This window comes from Macrosteles quadrilineatus, unplaced genomic scaffold (genome assembly GCF_028750875.1).
Source record: "Macrosteles quadrilineatus isolate MER2022 unplaced genomic scaffold, UCM_ALF_1.0 Scaffold_2__2_contigs__length_208266976, whole genome shotgun sequence".
NCBI classification, from domain to species: domain Eukaryota; kingdom Metazoa; phylum Arthropoda; class Insecta; order Hemiptera; family Cicadellidae; genus Macrosteles; species Macrosteles quadrilineatus.
The window spans coordinates 57891669-57906981 of NW_026542595.1; the positions used below are offsets into that span (position 1 = coordinate 57891669).

The 15313-nt window shown below is 46.0% G+C and overlaps 2 protein-coding genes across 2 annotated transcripts in view; one reads left to right on the forward strand and one right to left on the reverse strand.

Annotated features, from left to right (window-relative positions):
• The window catches only part of LOC128986120 (fat-like cadherin-related tumor suppressor homolog), a 560367-nt gene that overhangs the window by 39738 nt on the left and 505316 nt on the right, over positions 1–15313 (forward strand). The window lies entirely within an intron of this gene.
• LOC128984246 (uncharacterized) lies at positions 2291–2836 on the reverse strand. The gene has a single exon (XM_054403548.1). It carries the CDS (start codon positions 2834–2836, stop codon positions 2291–2293), a length of 546 nt encoding a protein of 181 aa, XP_054259523.1.

A 15313-nucleotide genomic window follows, 5' to 3' on the forward strand; every position in this document is an offset into this window, starting at 1 on the left:
TCACGGTCACGTACACTCCTCTCTACGTACACCACACCGACGTATCCCAGTCGTCCACAAGACACCACACTATCCTCACTGTCCGGGATCCACGACTCGAATGTCCGTTCTCGGCTGTCCAGTAGTCCCAGGATACCCAAGCTTATCCGAACTGATAAGCCGGGTCAAAGAGCGCTAGCCAGGTTCGCCGCCGCTGCTTGCTTACCTCAACAGACCCGCGGCCCAAATAACGAAAATATACCCCCCTGGGAAAAATAACTCGTTACACCCCCCACTTACATCGGGGAAAAAAAAAGAAAACGGCCAAAAGAAAAAAAATCTCCAAACTCCGACCAAAACAAAACACTCCGGCCCCTCACCCAATGATACCTCCTTTACTATGGGTCTCAATGTAAACCAAAAACCAAACTACTAGATTAACAAAAACAAATAAATCACTCCCACTCCAACTGCGAGCAGTAAACTAAAATTAAATATTGTAAAGCCCCACCCGCATCACACTCAATGAAGTGTCTCTAGGGTCCGGAGCTTGGCGGCACGGATCTTGAACTTGGACCCATCGGCCCGGGTCACCACCCAGCGCTTGTTCCTCAGATCCGTCTTCGACCACCCTTGGGTCTCCAACTCCGCCAAACGGTCTCGCAGGTGTTGTGGCACTTCGAACCCGCGCTGACCGCTGGCCTCCGTAACCACCCGCACGTCCGACTGAGAGCATGCCGGCGGCCTTCTCTCCGCCCTCTCAGTGAACCGTCGCTCGAGCCTGCGAGCCATGTCACCGCTCCGCCCAGACCGTTGAGGAGAATGCAGTCTCTCGCACCGTCGGGCCAGGAGCTTATACCTCAAGTCGACGTGAGCACGACGACGGGTCTCCTCATTCCGGCGTCGACCAGGTTCCTGCTGCTGAGGTCCACCTTCCCGGCGTCTCCTCGTAGACACTCCTTCCGGATTGCGCCGATTCGCCTCCACCCCGTGGTCAGGTCTCCGAACCCTGTGTCCACCTAGACCACGGCTCCTCTCCACCACCTGTCGCTGCTGGCTTCCCTGGTACCTTCGAGTCTCGTCGCGATGCCGCTCGAGCCTTCGCTTATGTTCTCGACGGGATCCTGGGTGACGGTGTTGACGACGATCCTCACCTCGCTGACAACCACCCAATCTCGACTGGACCGCTGGTCTGGCGGCTGGTTCCGCGTCAAGCTCCACCACCAACTCGCCATCCTCCAGGTCTAGACAGGGCTCTTGGCTCTCGACGGGTTCCCGCATCGAAGCTTCATCCTCCGCCACATCGTCTAACAGCATGGCTGAGGTCTCGTCACCTAACAGCCTCGCTTCCTCCGCAGCCCCCCTGTCAGCATGTTGCTCGACTTCCCCAGTCACCTCCTCCACCACCTCGAAGATCTCCGATGGGGGTCCGTCAACCGGCAGCGTGAGGTCGATTGTAACGGCTGACGACTGAGGAGGGACGGGGTTGACGTTCCGGCGATTTTGGAAATCCTCCCTGTCGAATTTCCCTCTCTCCAGGACCTCAGCGATGGCCAAGCGTGCTGCATTGACGTCAATAGGTTCGGTGATAGGGGCGTTCCTCGCTAACCTGTCAGCGTATACGCACACAAACACTCCGCAGCTCTCTGCATCTTCTTGGCGAGGCAAGCTTGCCGGGGAGTCGACTAGGGTCCAACCATCCGCGTCAAACGGGAGGTTCTCGGACCTGGCGTACAGCCGAAGAAAATCTAGCACGCCCTCCATTTGTTGTCTCGCTGCTGCTCGCCGATGCCCGACAGAATCGAAAGTAGCTATTTCCGCCTTCCGGGGCCACACACCGATCAGCGACCAATGTCCATGCTGTCCAACGTTCGGCAGGTGTACTGGGAATAACAGAAGCTCTCTACTAAACGGGTTTATATTTCGCAACCGCCACTTCGTCACCTCATATCCTCCCCTTACCCAGTCGGACCTAAATTCGCTGTCACACGCCCAAACTGTAGGTAAGTTCCGGTAATAGAAACACCTGCGCTCAATAAGGCGAAGGTACCCATTAATCGCAATCCCATTAACTAGGCAATTGGGACGAAGGGTCTCAATGTCTTCCGGCAAAACAAAAATCTCCGAACGCAGAGACATCTTAATACTAAGCCAAAGGTAAGCAAGCAGGCAAACAAGCAAGCAACCAAGCAACGACTACCCAAGCCCAAAGAAACTGCGTTCACCTGCAAAAAACATAAAAAGAATAGCAAGCACAAGCCATGCACAAATCGCTATTTGACTACCCACCACCATGCATAACCAAGAATAACTAGGATTCGGTTCTTTCATGGTAGGTCTTAAGGTCCTTAACATGGACGACGTGGATCTCTCTCCTACCCTCGTCCTTTACCTCATACATATTAGGGGCCACTCGCTTCACTACGGTGCAAGGACCCTGAAACTTAGGGGCCAGTTTGCCCACTATAGCTTCAGCCGCTGAGGACAAGACATGTAGTCTTCTCATGACTTGATCACCTCGATGGTATTGCACCTCACGTCGTCTAAGATTATAATATTTAGACTGGCGCTGGAAAGCCCTCCTCAAGTTCTGTCGACAACTATCGTACAACCTCTTAAACGCCCGCTCCCGGTCACTATATAGCTCATCCGCGGTTCTCTCACGGTCATCTCCAGGCTCCGGTCCTGTGGTCAGAGACGACCCGATTGCCCTAGGTAGCCTGAGATCTCTCCCAAAACACAGTTTGGCAGGTGAAAACCCAGTGGAGTCGTGAACGGCGGTGTTCATCGCGTACTGGAACTCGGCAATGAGTGCATCCCAAGTACGATGATTATCCTGAACGAACTGGGCTATCATAGTTTTGATAACCCGGTTTGGCCGTTCAACCGGATTGGACTGCGGGAGTCTGTCGGAACTCGATTCCCCACTCTTTCGTCAGGTCTCGGAACACCTTAGAGACGAACTGGGTTCCATTGTCACTCATTAAAATCACAGGGGAGCCAAAACGCAGCAATAGCCCGTCCTTGAATGCACTAGCTACAGCCTTGGCCGTAGCTGACCGCAGGGGTCTTATTTCAACCCACTTGCTAAACAGGTCCTGGAAAACTGCAAGAAAACGATGCCCACCTTTGGATCTGGGGAATGGACCCATCAAGTCGACCGACACGGAATGCCAAGGTCCTTGAGGGTTTCGAAAGTACATTTGTCCCGCCGGTTTCTGCTGCAATACCTTAAACTCCTGGCACGTGGCACAGGACCTAACGTATTCTTTCACGGCACGACGCCAACCCGGCCAGAAATAGTTTTCCCCAACCCGGGCAATTGTTTTCTTAACTCCCAGGTGGCCCGCCATAGGAGAGTCATGGTTCTCTACCAACACATCCTTAACCTTAGATGGTGGTACACAAGTCCTCCATACCACTCCGCCTTCATCATACTTATCTTTCCCAAGACGCCTGTATAACTTCCCATCCCTAATACAATAACTCGGGACACGTCTGGGATTGGACAACACACACTCTTTAGTGCGCTGGTACCATGTGCCATCTTCTGGCTGCATACCCTCGGTCTCTAATTCGGCCTCTCGTGGGTCTCCTCCCATCACAGCTACGTCAGCCGGGGTATCGTCATCTTCACCACCCACGGGCTGACGGGAGAGAGCATCTGCAACACGATTCAACGTACCCTTACGGTACCGGATCTCGAAATCATGCTGTTGCAACTCCATAACCCAACGAGCAAGCCGACCGGACGGTTCCTGCAGCTTCATCAACCATCTTAATGCCACATGGTCCGTTATGGCCACGAAGCGATAACCCTCCAGATATGGTCGGAACTTCCGCACCGCCCAGACCAGAGCCAAACACTCCTTCTCGGTAGTCGTATATTTCCGCTCTTGGTCTGTCAACAGACGGCTCGCGTATGCCACGACGGCCTCTTTACCGGCCTGGTCTTGCGTCAAAGCCGCACCAAGGCCATCGTTTGAGGCATCTACCTGCAGCACGAACGTCTTCGAGAAATCCGGGCATGCCAAAACTGGTGTTGAGCTCAGGCGGTTCTTCATTGCTTCGAAAGCAATCTCCTGATCCGAGCCCCACTGCCATTTCTCCCCCTTCTTTAGCAACTTGGTCAAAGGCCTGACCAACGACGCAAATCCGTCGACAAATCTCCTGTACCAGCTGGCCAGCCCAAGAAAACTTCGAAGATTCCTCACGCTTCGCGGTGTAGGAAAGTCATTGATTGCCCTGACCTTCTCTGGATCGGTCGCGATTCCAGCATCACTGACTACGTGACCCAGGTATTTTAACCGGGTCTTACAAAAATGACACTTGTCAGGATTCAGGCGCAATCCCGCCCCTCTCAATCTGGCGAAGACGGTCCTCAACAATTCCAGATGTTTCTCAAAAGTTTCAGAAACCAAGACCAAGTCATCCAGATACGCAAACGCCGATGGTTCTAGGTCCGGGCCGATCACCCTGTCCAGCAAACGCTGAAACGTGGCTCCCGCAGAATGCAAACCAAAAGGCATCACTTTAAACTGAAATAAGCCAACCCCGGGTACCGTGAAGGCTGTAACCGGGCGACTCCGTTCATTGAGAGGCACCTGCCAATAACCACGGTACAAGTCGAGAGTACTTATGTACCGGGCCCGCCGAAGCTTTTCTAAAATGGCGTTTATCCTCGGCAGGGGGTAAGCGTCCGGCACGCTGGCCTCATTAACCTTTCGCAAATCAAGGCACATCCTAAATTTGCCCGAAGCCTTTTTTACCAGCACGATCGGTGAGCTCCATGGAGACGAAGAAGGTTCTATAATCCCATCCTTCAACATAACCTCCACCTCCCCATTAACCACAGCTTGCATAGCTGGATTTCTCGGGTAATGCCTCTGCTTCACCGGGACCACTCCCTCTTTCAGCCTAATAACGTGCTCCAAGAGATGGGTCCTCCCGGGCACATCGTCAAATTTTGACAGCTCTCCCTTCAAGAATATCACCAACGACTGGCTTTGGGTTTCCGTCAACGGCTTTATCACTCCTTCGCCCTTGACGTCATCACAAACGGGATCATAATCCACGCCACTACCAGCCAACGAAGTGTCAGATACTTCGGCTTCAGGAATAAGACGGGGATCTCCATCGTCAGGGCCTCTGGGGTCTTGGTCACTAATTTCGACTGTATCGAGGCAGCCCACTTGACCAGCACAGTCCTCACCCACGCCCATTCTTATCACCTCCGTCACGACCGTCACAAGTCCGAGATGTCGTATGACATCCATACCCAAAATCATATCCGTGGTAAGAGTGGGAACGTACAAGGCGTCTCCAACCCACCGTCTTCCCGCAGCCTCCCCTGCCAATCGGAACGAATACTCGGCCCTAGACCGCGACCCATCTGCCATCCTTAGAGGAGAGGGTTTCTTAAAAGGTTCTACCCCCTGACATTGAAGATGATTGGCGACTTCGCGCCCAACCAGGTTAACTACGGACCCAGTGTCCAATAACGCCTTAAAAACGCTGCCCATCAGCACAACTTCAACAAAGGGCCTTGTCTCCGAAACCAGCCGGTTCTCGTCTACTCCACCAACCAGGCTGTTTAGTTTTCCGAGCCACTCGGACCACTCTTCTGAGGTCGTTCGTTTTGGGTGGCCTTGCCCAGTTGACCTCCTGATGTCTGAGCTGGCCTGCCGTTTCCCGCCCGACATCCACACTGACTCACCGTCAAACCAGGTTTGCCACACCCATAACAGGAGACGGTCCTTGGTTTACCACATTCTCGGGCAAAGTGACCAATCTCCTGGCACCTAAAACATTTAACCGTCCCCTTTGGACCCTCAGGCGCTCTAGCTGCTGTCACGGGCCGTTGACCGTGGACCCGATCCGACTTCAAAGCTACCCGCCCAAGCGACTCAGCTGCCGGAGATGGTCTCTCGAAACTCCGCTTCTCGACGGCGGCAGTTTCGGCGCGCTTCTCCACCTTCTTTTTGGGTGTGTAGGCGGTTTCCAAAACCAGCGCTACGTTCGGAGAAGGAGGAGGTCTAAAGGCCGCCTTCTCTCGCAGATAGGCCTCGTAGTCTTCGGCTAACTCAACCATCTCGGCCAGATTGCGGAAGTCCCGCCGTCGCACCATGAGTTTGTACTCTGGTCGCATGTTGTTGTAGATCAAGTCCAATCTACCATGCTCGGACAACGTACCGCTACGCCTAAGCAAGGTACTTATAGCAACCACGTAGTCCCGGAAGTGCTCGCCTTCACCTTGTGTCCTTTTCCGGATCTCCTCATCCAAATTCCTCTGATAACCAGGTGGAAGGAACTGGATCTCAAATTGATGCCGAAAAGCTTCAAATGAATACAGGAGCTCCTTGCAATTCCTGTACCATAGAAGCGCTGAGCCTTGCAACAGCTCCGGCAGCGCTCTGAGCAGGTCCTCTGATGTTATAGAGTACGAGACCATCAGCTCTTCAAGGCGCTCCAGGAACGACACAGGGTCTCGTCGGCCATCAAACCTTAAACCCCACTTCCGTACCGTGTTGCATACTTTGGAGCAATCCTTTGGCTCCACCCTGCTGGCCTCATTTGAGAGCATATCCGAGCCTCGTGGCAGCTCCAAGCTAGAAGGCCGGGCTGGTCTCTCAGAAATATCATTGGGCCGCTGCCATCCCTCGGGTCTACTAGGTAACCCAAAGGTAGGCATTGGAGCAGCCACCACAGGGGACGTAGGGTTGGCGGGTCTTTCGAACCCATAGCCGACCCCATTACTCGGCGAGCCTCTCGCCTGTCGCACCACCGATGCCAGATGTTCTCTAAGAGTCCGGGTATCAGTCTCCAAAGACAACCCAAGGATCTCTTTAACCACCTCTAACTCCCTGCTAAGTCCCACTATCTCTGCTTGATTCGATTCCGCATTACCCAGTACCTGAGGTACGGTTCTCAGGGGGTCATGAAGCTCCACAGTTGTAGTAGCGGGCGGTAAATATGTCGGTGCAGCAGCCCCAGCTGTACACAGCCTATCATCGCTGTACCGACGGGCATTCCGCTGCTTCCAAAACGACGAGAATCGCTGCCGTAATTCCGCAGAAGTACCAGTGGTCACCAAACCATACTGGTCCATCGTCCTCATGAGCTCCCCTTTCGAGAGGTCATAGATCCATCCCACGCGAACGTCCCGGGGCTGCGACCCCAAGGACAAAGTCGCTGGCGCGGAATAGGTCAACGAAGTTGTCACCGTCGTAGCCACTACCGAAGAAATTGTCGGCCAAACGGGCGAAGACGCCGGCCACAATGACGATGTCGTCATCACCGACAGTTCGGAGCTAACCCCAGAACTCGTCGTAGCAATAGCAGACGTAATAGGCGTACCGCCCAGCACAGACGTCGTACTCGTAGTCACAACCATATTTAAAATTCAAAACACCACGACAAATCCTCAAAAATAAGGGCGTAACCAATTAAAATATATTTGACACCGTTATAATAAATCAAACCGATTATAGGTGTGAAAGTCAAACCACAAATACACAATAAGGGTTCTCACTCAAATAATATTCAATGGTAAAGCTCAATTAATTAGCAAAATAATAAATCAAACCAATTATAGGTGTGAAAGTCAAACCACAAATACACAATAAGGGTTCTCACTCAAATAATATTCAATAATAAAGCTCAATTAATTAGCAAAATAATATTTACCAACTAATATCTATGTATACAACCACTAAATAAATTAGGGTTCACAACACACCACGCTGTAACAGAAAACAGGTTAGGCCTACCCAACCGACTATAAAATCACAGCAGGTCTGCCTAAAACTCTGCTCAACAGCTCAGGTCCGCAGCCAATCTGCACAAGTCCGCAGCAAATCTGCACAAATAAAATTATTTTGTTCGGGCGCCGTTAATACGTCAGCAACTCAGCACCACTGCCAACCTCAGTCCCTGTTCGCAGGCGCCATCTTGCGACGATATTTTCTGCACTGGGAAAAAAAATTAAAAGTGCAGTCGCAACCGTTTGCCGGGACAGCTCAGCCTACGATGGCTGGGTATTGTTCCAGGGTCTGCGATAAGGTCAGGGAAACCACTAGGCCAAAAGCCGGGTCTAACCGGTATAGGACTGGCTCATACACGGGCACTGTGAACAAGTCAAAAACAAGTCACCAAAACAAACGTGCAATAATCACTACCAGGCCTACGCCGATTCTCCACACTCCTAGGGGGTCGTTGCTGACTACGCAACTCGGGCTTCGTCCTAACTATCCAATAGTTAAGCCCAGAGTGCCTAAAACACGGTGAGTTACACGACGACTTGCCAATAAAAACCACAACGCGTGTTATCACCAGGCGGGGTCTACTAGGCCACTATAATCCAATACACAACTCTAATGCCCAAGCTAAGAATCAAACAGTTCACTCAATAATCGTACCACATAATAATATACAAGTACACTATAGGTAGAGTGACTACACCACTAGTAGCTGGTCTCAATAAATACCAAGCCAAACAAGCAAAACTAAATGGCAATTGCACTATTAAAATATTGAGCTACTTAGTAGCAGATAAATAAATATTAACTACGTTCCAAACACTAGATAAATATATTATCTGATAGCCGGTACTCCGCTATCCAAGCTACCAAGCTAACGTGTTGGATTACTAAGCAAGCTGTTCAGGTTAAATTAAAATAATTAAATGATTAATCAATACCAACCCTACTGCTACTACCAGTACTGCTACTATATCAACGTTATATTGCTTAGCCGGGCTTCTGTTAATAGGCTAATAAAACTAGCTACTAGCCTACTGGCCTCGTGCTTCCAACTACGCACGCTAAATCGTGCAGCCTAGGTTTGTCGGGCCTCCGAGTTATTAGTAATATAACTAACTCTTGGTACAACGCAAAATAATAACTACTACAGTCAATAAATTATATTATTTGCGCTCTAGCACCTGCCCAGAACCGTCAGGAATATACTTTTATTCCTGACACCTGTAAATAAATCCTAACTACCGTCAGGCTTTGACCAGCACGGTTACAACTCTAACTCTCGCAATAAAACCAGATATTAATATTATCAAACGAATAATATCAAGTCCACTCACCACAAGTGGGTCAGTACCCAACTTACACCAACACTCGGCGCGATCACACCACCAACGTACTCCGACACCACTGTCACGGTCACGTACACTCCTCTCTACGTACACCACACCGACGTATCCCAGTCGTCCACAAGACACCACACTATCCTCACTGTCCGGGATCCACGACTCGAATGTCCGTTCTCGGCTGTCCAGTAGTCCCAGGATACCCAAGCTTATCCGAACTGATAAGCCGGGTCAAAGAGCGCTAGCCAGGTTCGCCGCCGCTGCTTGCTTACCTCAACAGACCCGCGGCCCAAATAACGAAAATATACCCCCCTGGGAAAAATAACTCGTTACAAAGTGAACCTTTATAGTCTTTCGGTTGCCAATCATATGCGAACGTGTTTCTGTCCAAAATAATGAGGCGGTTTGTTGCTTTATAACTTAAAATTTCTTGGCCCTTCGTGCTTTTCCTATCCACAGGGTGTTTCGAAACTCGCTCCCGAAACTCCGTGGGCATGTTCCTAAAAAAAAAAACAAACAAAAAATATCATACAAACATATGCCCTATCTCACTTTGTTTTCCGTCTGTCGCACGGAGCCCAGACTTTGTCGTTCAGAGTCCAAGGAGTTACGGGAGAGAGTTTCGAAACACTCTGTATATTAGGGCCTAAATCATTGTATCATGCAGTTGAAATAATAGGTTACTTGTCTAAGGTAACTTGTACTCTCTATTGGAATACGTATTTCCTTAGTTACTCTCACGAGTAGTGTCAATATACCAGTACTGCAATAGTTTTCAGTATTCTAAACATTGTATTAAAAAAAATGTAACATACGAGTAGAGTATTATTTTTTTCACTTGATGGTCATTCAAAAAGGTAACTTTATAATATGTCACGTGTATTGCAATGAAAGCAGCCACAATAAGCCTAAATGACAATATAAACCCAGTATCATTAAGTAATTGAGGATTCAATTCCCTCATAATAACCTAATCTGACTGGCTGACGTGATGGCGGTTTTAGATCAGCAAATATTTGCTTTATCGACTCGGCTATCAGCGCGAGTTGCTAAACAGTGTTGGCAGTTTATAGTTGTTTTCGTCCGCTCAATGGACGAAGAATTCGGTCTTTACTTATCGGCTAAACTAACCCAATACCTTCACTTTTTCACTTCTGAAATTCACTTTTCGTATGAAATTGTATTTGTTATACTGTAATTGTAAATTAATTTCGTATCACGGCATGACATTTTTAAACAAATACTCCTACTTAATTTTTGCTACGGTATTATTTATTGTTTAAGCACGTATAAGAATAAGAATTTATAAGAATCTTATTGAGTAAACCAATTCTTTTTTAAACCGCCTTAATAAATATAGGCTTATCAACATAAACTCAATCTTATAAAGATGTAAGTCTTATAACATACCCAACTAGTTACTACCGGTTCAGGTAATTCCATGGTGTAATTTTCAAAAAGGTGAACAACTTTTAAACTAGTTTCAAACTTGTACAACTTAAACCGTTATTAGTAATAAGTTTTTATAATATGGTCAGGACCTAAAACCGAGTTATGTGTTATCAAATTAGTTTTTGCATAATGTAAACCAAATCCTCTAGTATAAAAATATGACCTGACCACTAGCTCAGTTGCGCTTCTTATGATTACTTATTACAAAATATGTGTATCAATCCTTCATTGAACAATATAACTTCATTTTAACGATATATTGTACACCATTAAATGATAACATGTATTATATGTTATTTATCTTTTACTATTACTAAGGACGGTCCAATTTGTACGCCTAATTGTATACCCACATTAAATACACACATTGCAAATGCTAGGATTTTCAAATCTACACTACTCGTATTAAAATTTCTTTGAAACGGTTATTACTGTAAATGTTGAATTATGCAATGATTCATTTGCCGTATAGCATCATCGTCGCATATCGAGCACATTGGCAAGTTATTTTGAATAATTTCCCCTGGATTTAACATTGCGTCATCTTTGCCTCAAGTCAAGTATTTGTCTAAGTTGAAAGTTCATTGAATACTAAGTAACTCAAGTCAGACTTCGCCAGTTCTCAATCACTTTGTCGCTCTTTACATTTCTTGGAAACATAATATTTTTGTTCGTAATTATGCGAGATTTTTTCCAGTCGTAATATGGACCGGGTATCAAATTAATGAGATTATTTGTGTCTTTCCCTACATACAATGTATTTTAATCTATCTTATGTTATATTGCTGTATAATTTGCTATTGTCTGCTTCTTAAATTTATGCTATCCATAGACTTTACGATGGTTACTTAGGCCTACACCATTGACTATATAGCACTATGCTTACATGCTTAATGCGTACACACACAAAATGTGAAGGACGATATTCAGTTATCCGTATTGTTTTTATCCATTTACAATTTATAAGATTTAGATGTTAACTTTAAATGTTATCAAAACTAACATGGTTGCAACGTTTTTATTAGTAGTCTCATACGAAAAATTCACACATGTCAGGTTTATTAAATCGTACGCGATACATTATTTGTATTTATTCACTTTTCTGCAGAAATTTGTGTTACTGAGTGCATATCGTAACCCTTTTATGGCATTTATTTAAATAGAAAATAGGTATCAACATATTTATACTTCACCTCTAGATTCGTGCAACGTTGGTGATGATGAATTCATTGTTTTAGAAGAACTATAGATAATTGAACTCCTATCTTCATACTGTAATTATTCAAAATGAGGTTTCCCTAGGTATCAGTGTTTACCATCTTCCTACACGTTATCAGCTTGTCGGATGTAGTGAGGGCAGCGGTCGACTGGTCGAGTGAAAGAGTCAATGTTTGGACACTCATGTCGATAGCTCGACCAGATTGACTTACATTGAAGTGGACGAGAACCACTAAACACTGTAAACAATCTGACACAACATGTCGGACTTGTATCATCAGTTCCACACCATGTGCTATTGTGGCACAACAAAGCCACAGAAGTACGTTCAAACGGGTTTGTATTGTTATTATTAAATACAAAGATGTATACAGTAGTTTCGTACAGTGTTTATCTCACTGTGCAGCGCCGGCCGCGTGTGTACTTTACCTCAAGTTTACTTACCCCAATGTGACGGCATCGTCAGGTTGATTAATTGTGTTTGGGGTTCTTTAGCTTATCCAATTAATTCATTACTCGATAAAAATCTGCATATACATTTTTGAATAGTTACTTTCGAATTAAATTTTCAGCTTTCGTAAAATTATTTTAATAAAACACATAGAATAGTGTTAAAACACTCATTATAAAGACTGTTGTTTTTTTGTGATAATAAATAAATGTGTTTGAAAGGCAAGCGTTTGCTGAGCACAATAATTGGTTCAAGTTGAAGGTAGGAGTGACAAATAACATTGTGAGAGTAACAGATTCATTGGCAGAAGTAACAACTGGAGTTTAACGAGAAACACTGCGGTTTACTACACAGTGGACGGAGGGTTGACGACTAGGGTGGTTGGGAGGAGGGAGGGGACATGGTCTTTTAATTTGTAAACGACGACACCTCTCATGTCTCTTTTAACTTATTAAAGCGAGTAAATTCAATTCAGCACGCAGTCGCTTAAAATAAAAGATAATTTTTCAAAACGTAACATCCTTACACTCTTTTTACATCCGTACTCAATTTATGTTTAATCTTTAGTATAAGAAATTAATGTTTCTCAGTTAAGATTTTTAATCCATAGAGTTCTATTATTTTCTTGACCGCCCAATTATTTGAGGGTTTTAGCATTTTCTATTAAATCGAACATATTTAAGAGCTTTAAAGCGTTGCACGTTGTCGTCACATGTTTACATAACTTAACAGTCAAATCCTTTTTAGAATGAAAACATTTGTTTTGTATTATTGGTAAAAAAAAACCTGCCCCTTAATAAACAACAAATTATAACAATAACAAATTTAGATTAATGTAAGATTGTTAAATGCAGACGAAGGTATCAATCACATTGGCATGTTAAAACTTATTTGCTCACCGACAACATAGTTACCTAGCATTAGACTTCAAAATATTTACTTTCAGAGCACTTACGTTTACGTAAGTTAATTATTCACCACTTACACGATGGTAAGTACAACGGTGAGTTTGTTAAGACGCAGCGTGTTCACTAAACTCAACCTTTGTCGCAGGCTGCAGACCGGTTAACGTTAACGTCAGTTTATAATTTACCTCTTACACGATGGTAAGTACGGAGGTGGGCGTGTGAAGACGCAGTGTGTTCACTAAACTCAACCTTTGTCGCAGGCTGCAGACCGGTTAACGTTAACGTCAGTTTATAATTTACCACTTACACGATGGTAAGTACGGAGGTGGGCGTGTGAAGATGCAGCGTGTTCACTAAACTCAACCTTTGTCGCAGGCTGCAGACCGGTTAACGTTAACGTCAGCTTATAATTTACCTCTTACACGATGGTAAGTACGGAGGTGGGCGTGTGAAGACGCAGTGTGTTCACTAAACTCAACCTTTGTCGCAGGCTGCAGACCGGTTAACGTTAACGTCAGTTTATAATTTACCTCTTACACGATGGTAAGTACGGAGGTGGGCGTGTGAAGACGCAGTGTGTTCACTAAACTCAACCTTTGTCGCAGGCTGCAGACCGGTTAACGTTAACGTCAGTTTATAATTTACCTCTTACACGATGGTAAGTACGGAGGTGGGCGTGTGAAGACGCAGCGTGTTCACTAAACTCAACCTTTGACGCAGGCTGCAGACCGGTTAACGTTAACGTCAGTTTATTATTTACCTCTTACACGATGGTAAGTACGGAGGAGGGCGTGTGAAGACGCAGCGTGTTCACTAAACTCAACCTTTGTCGCAGGCTGCAGAGCGGTTAACGTTAACGTAAGTTTATAATTTACCTCTTACACGATGGTAAGTACGGAGGTGGGCGTGTGAAGACGCAGCGTGTTCACTAAACTCAACCTTTGTCGCAGGCTGCAGAGCGGTTAACGTTAACGTAAGTTTATAATTTACCTCTTACACGATGGTAAGTACGGAGGTGGGCGTGTGAAGACGCAGCGTGTTCACTAAACTCAACCTTTGTCGCAGGCTGCAGAGCGGTTAACGTTAACGCCAGTTTATAATTTACCTCTTACACGATGGTAAGTACGGAGGTGGGCGTGTGAAGACGCAGCGTGTTCACTAAACTCAACCTTTGTCGCAGGCTGCAGAGCGGTTAACGTTAACGCCAGTTTATAATTTACCTCTTACACGATGGTAAGTACGGAGGTGGGCGTGTGAAGACGCAGCGTGTTCACTAAACTCAACCTTTGTCGCAGGCTGCAGAGCGGTTAACGTTAACGTCAGTTTATAATTTACCTCTTACACGATGGTAAGTACGGAGGTGGGGGTGTGAAGACGCAGCGTGTTCACTAAACTCAACCTTTGTCGCAGGCTGCAGACCGGTTAACGTTAACGTCAGTTTATAATTTACCTCTTACACGATGGTAAGTACGGAGGTGGGCGTGTGAAGACGCAGCGTGTTCACTAAACTCAACCTTTGTCGCGCAGGCTGCAGAGCGGTTAACGTTAACGTCAGTTTATTATTCATGAGATTTCTGGCGTCTGCTCTTTCCTTAGTATTTATGCAAATATTAAACCCACCCGTTAAGTTGACAACACTAATATTATTCTAAATAATCTAATGATAGAAGGTGCAAAACGCGACCCTAGTTAAAACAACAGTGATGTGGACATTATCTATGTGAGTAACGGTCTGTTTTCATTATGCAGATAACCTTTCTCGCCCAGAACTCAAGGACACTTATCTTTCATATTGTATACTCTTAAACGAAGACTGTAAAATATTACCGAGGTTTTAAATGACTTGGTTGTCAACAGTGTTTCCACAATGTGCTCATGTCTCGTAGCAATCTCATGGAACATTAACATTATAGTTTACGTTTAAAGAATCAAGTATGCGTGTTTGGTCTACTTATCCTCAAACATCGGACTTTTTTGGCCAAATAATGAGGTGGACCAAATTGATGCCAATGGTAGACTAGACTACATCATAGAATATAGACTCTAGTACGGTTATGTTTGATTTGAATGGGTTTGACTTCACCGCGACGACCTTTACATTATAAACGTGAGTATCTAGTTTGTATAGTATCTATAGGGCGGTGATAAGGGCCTGGTCAAGTGGCTCACTGATAACAAGTCTACTGATAACCCGTGACTGTGCTG

What these genes read in the sequence shown, in the direction of transcription:
- LOC128984246 (XM_054403548.1), bottom strand. Translation starts at nt 2,836, where the DNA reads ATGATAGCCCAGTTCGTTCAGGATAATCATCGTACTTGGGATGCACTC.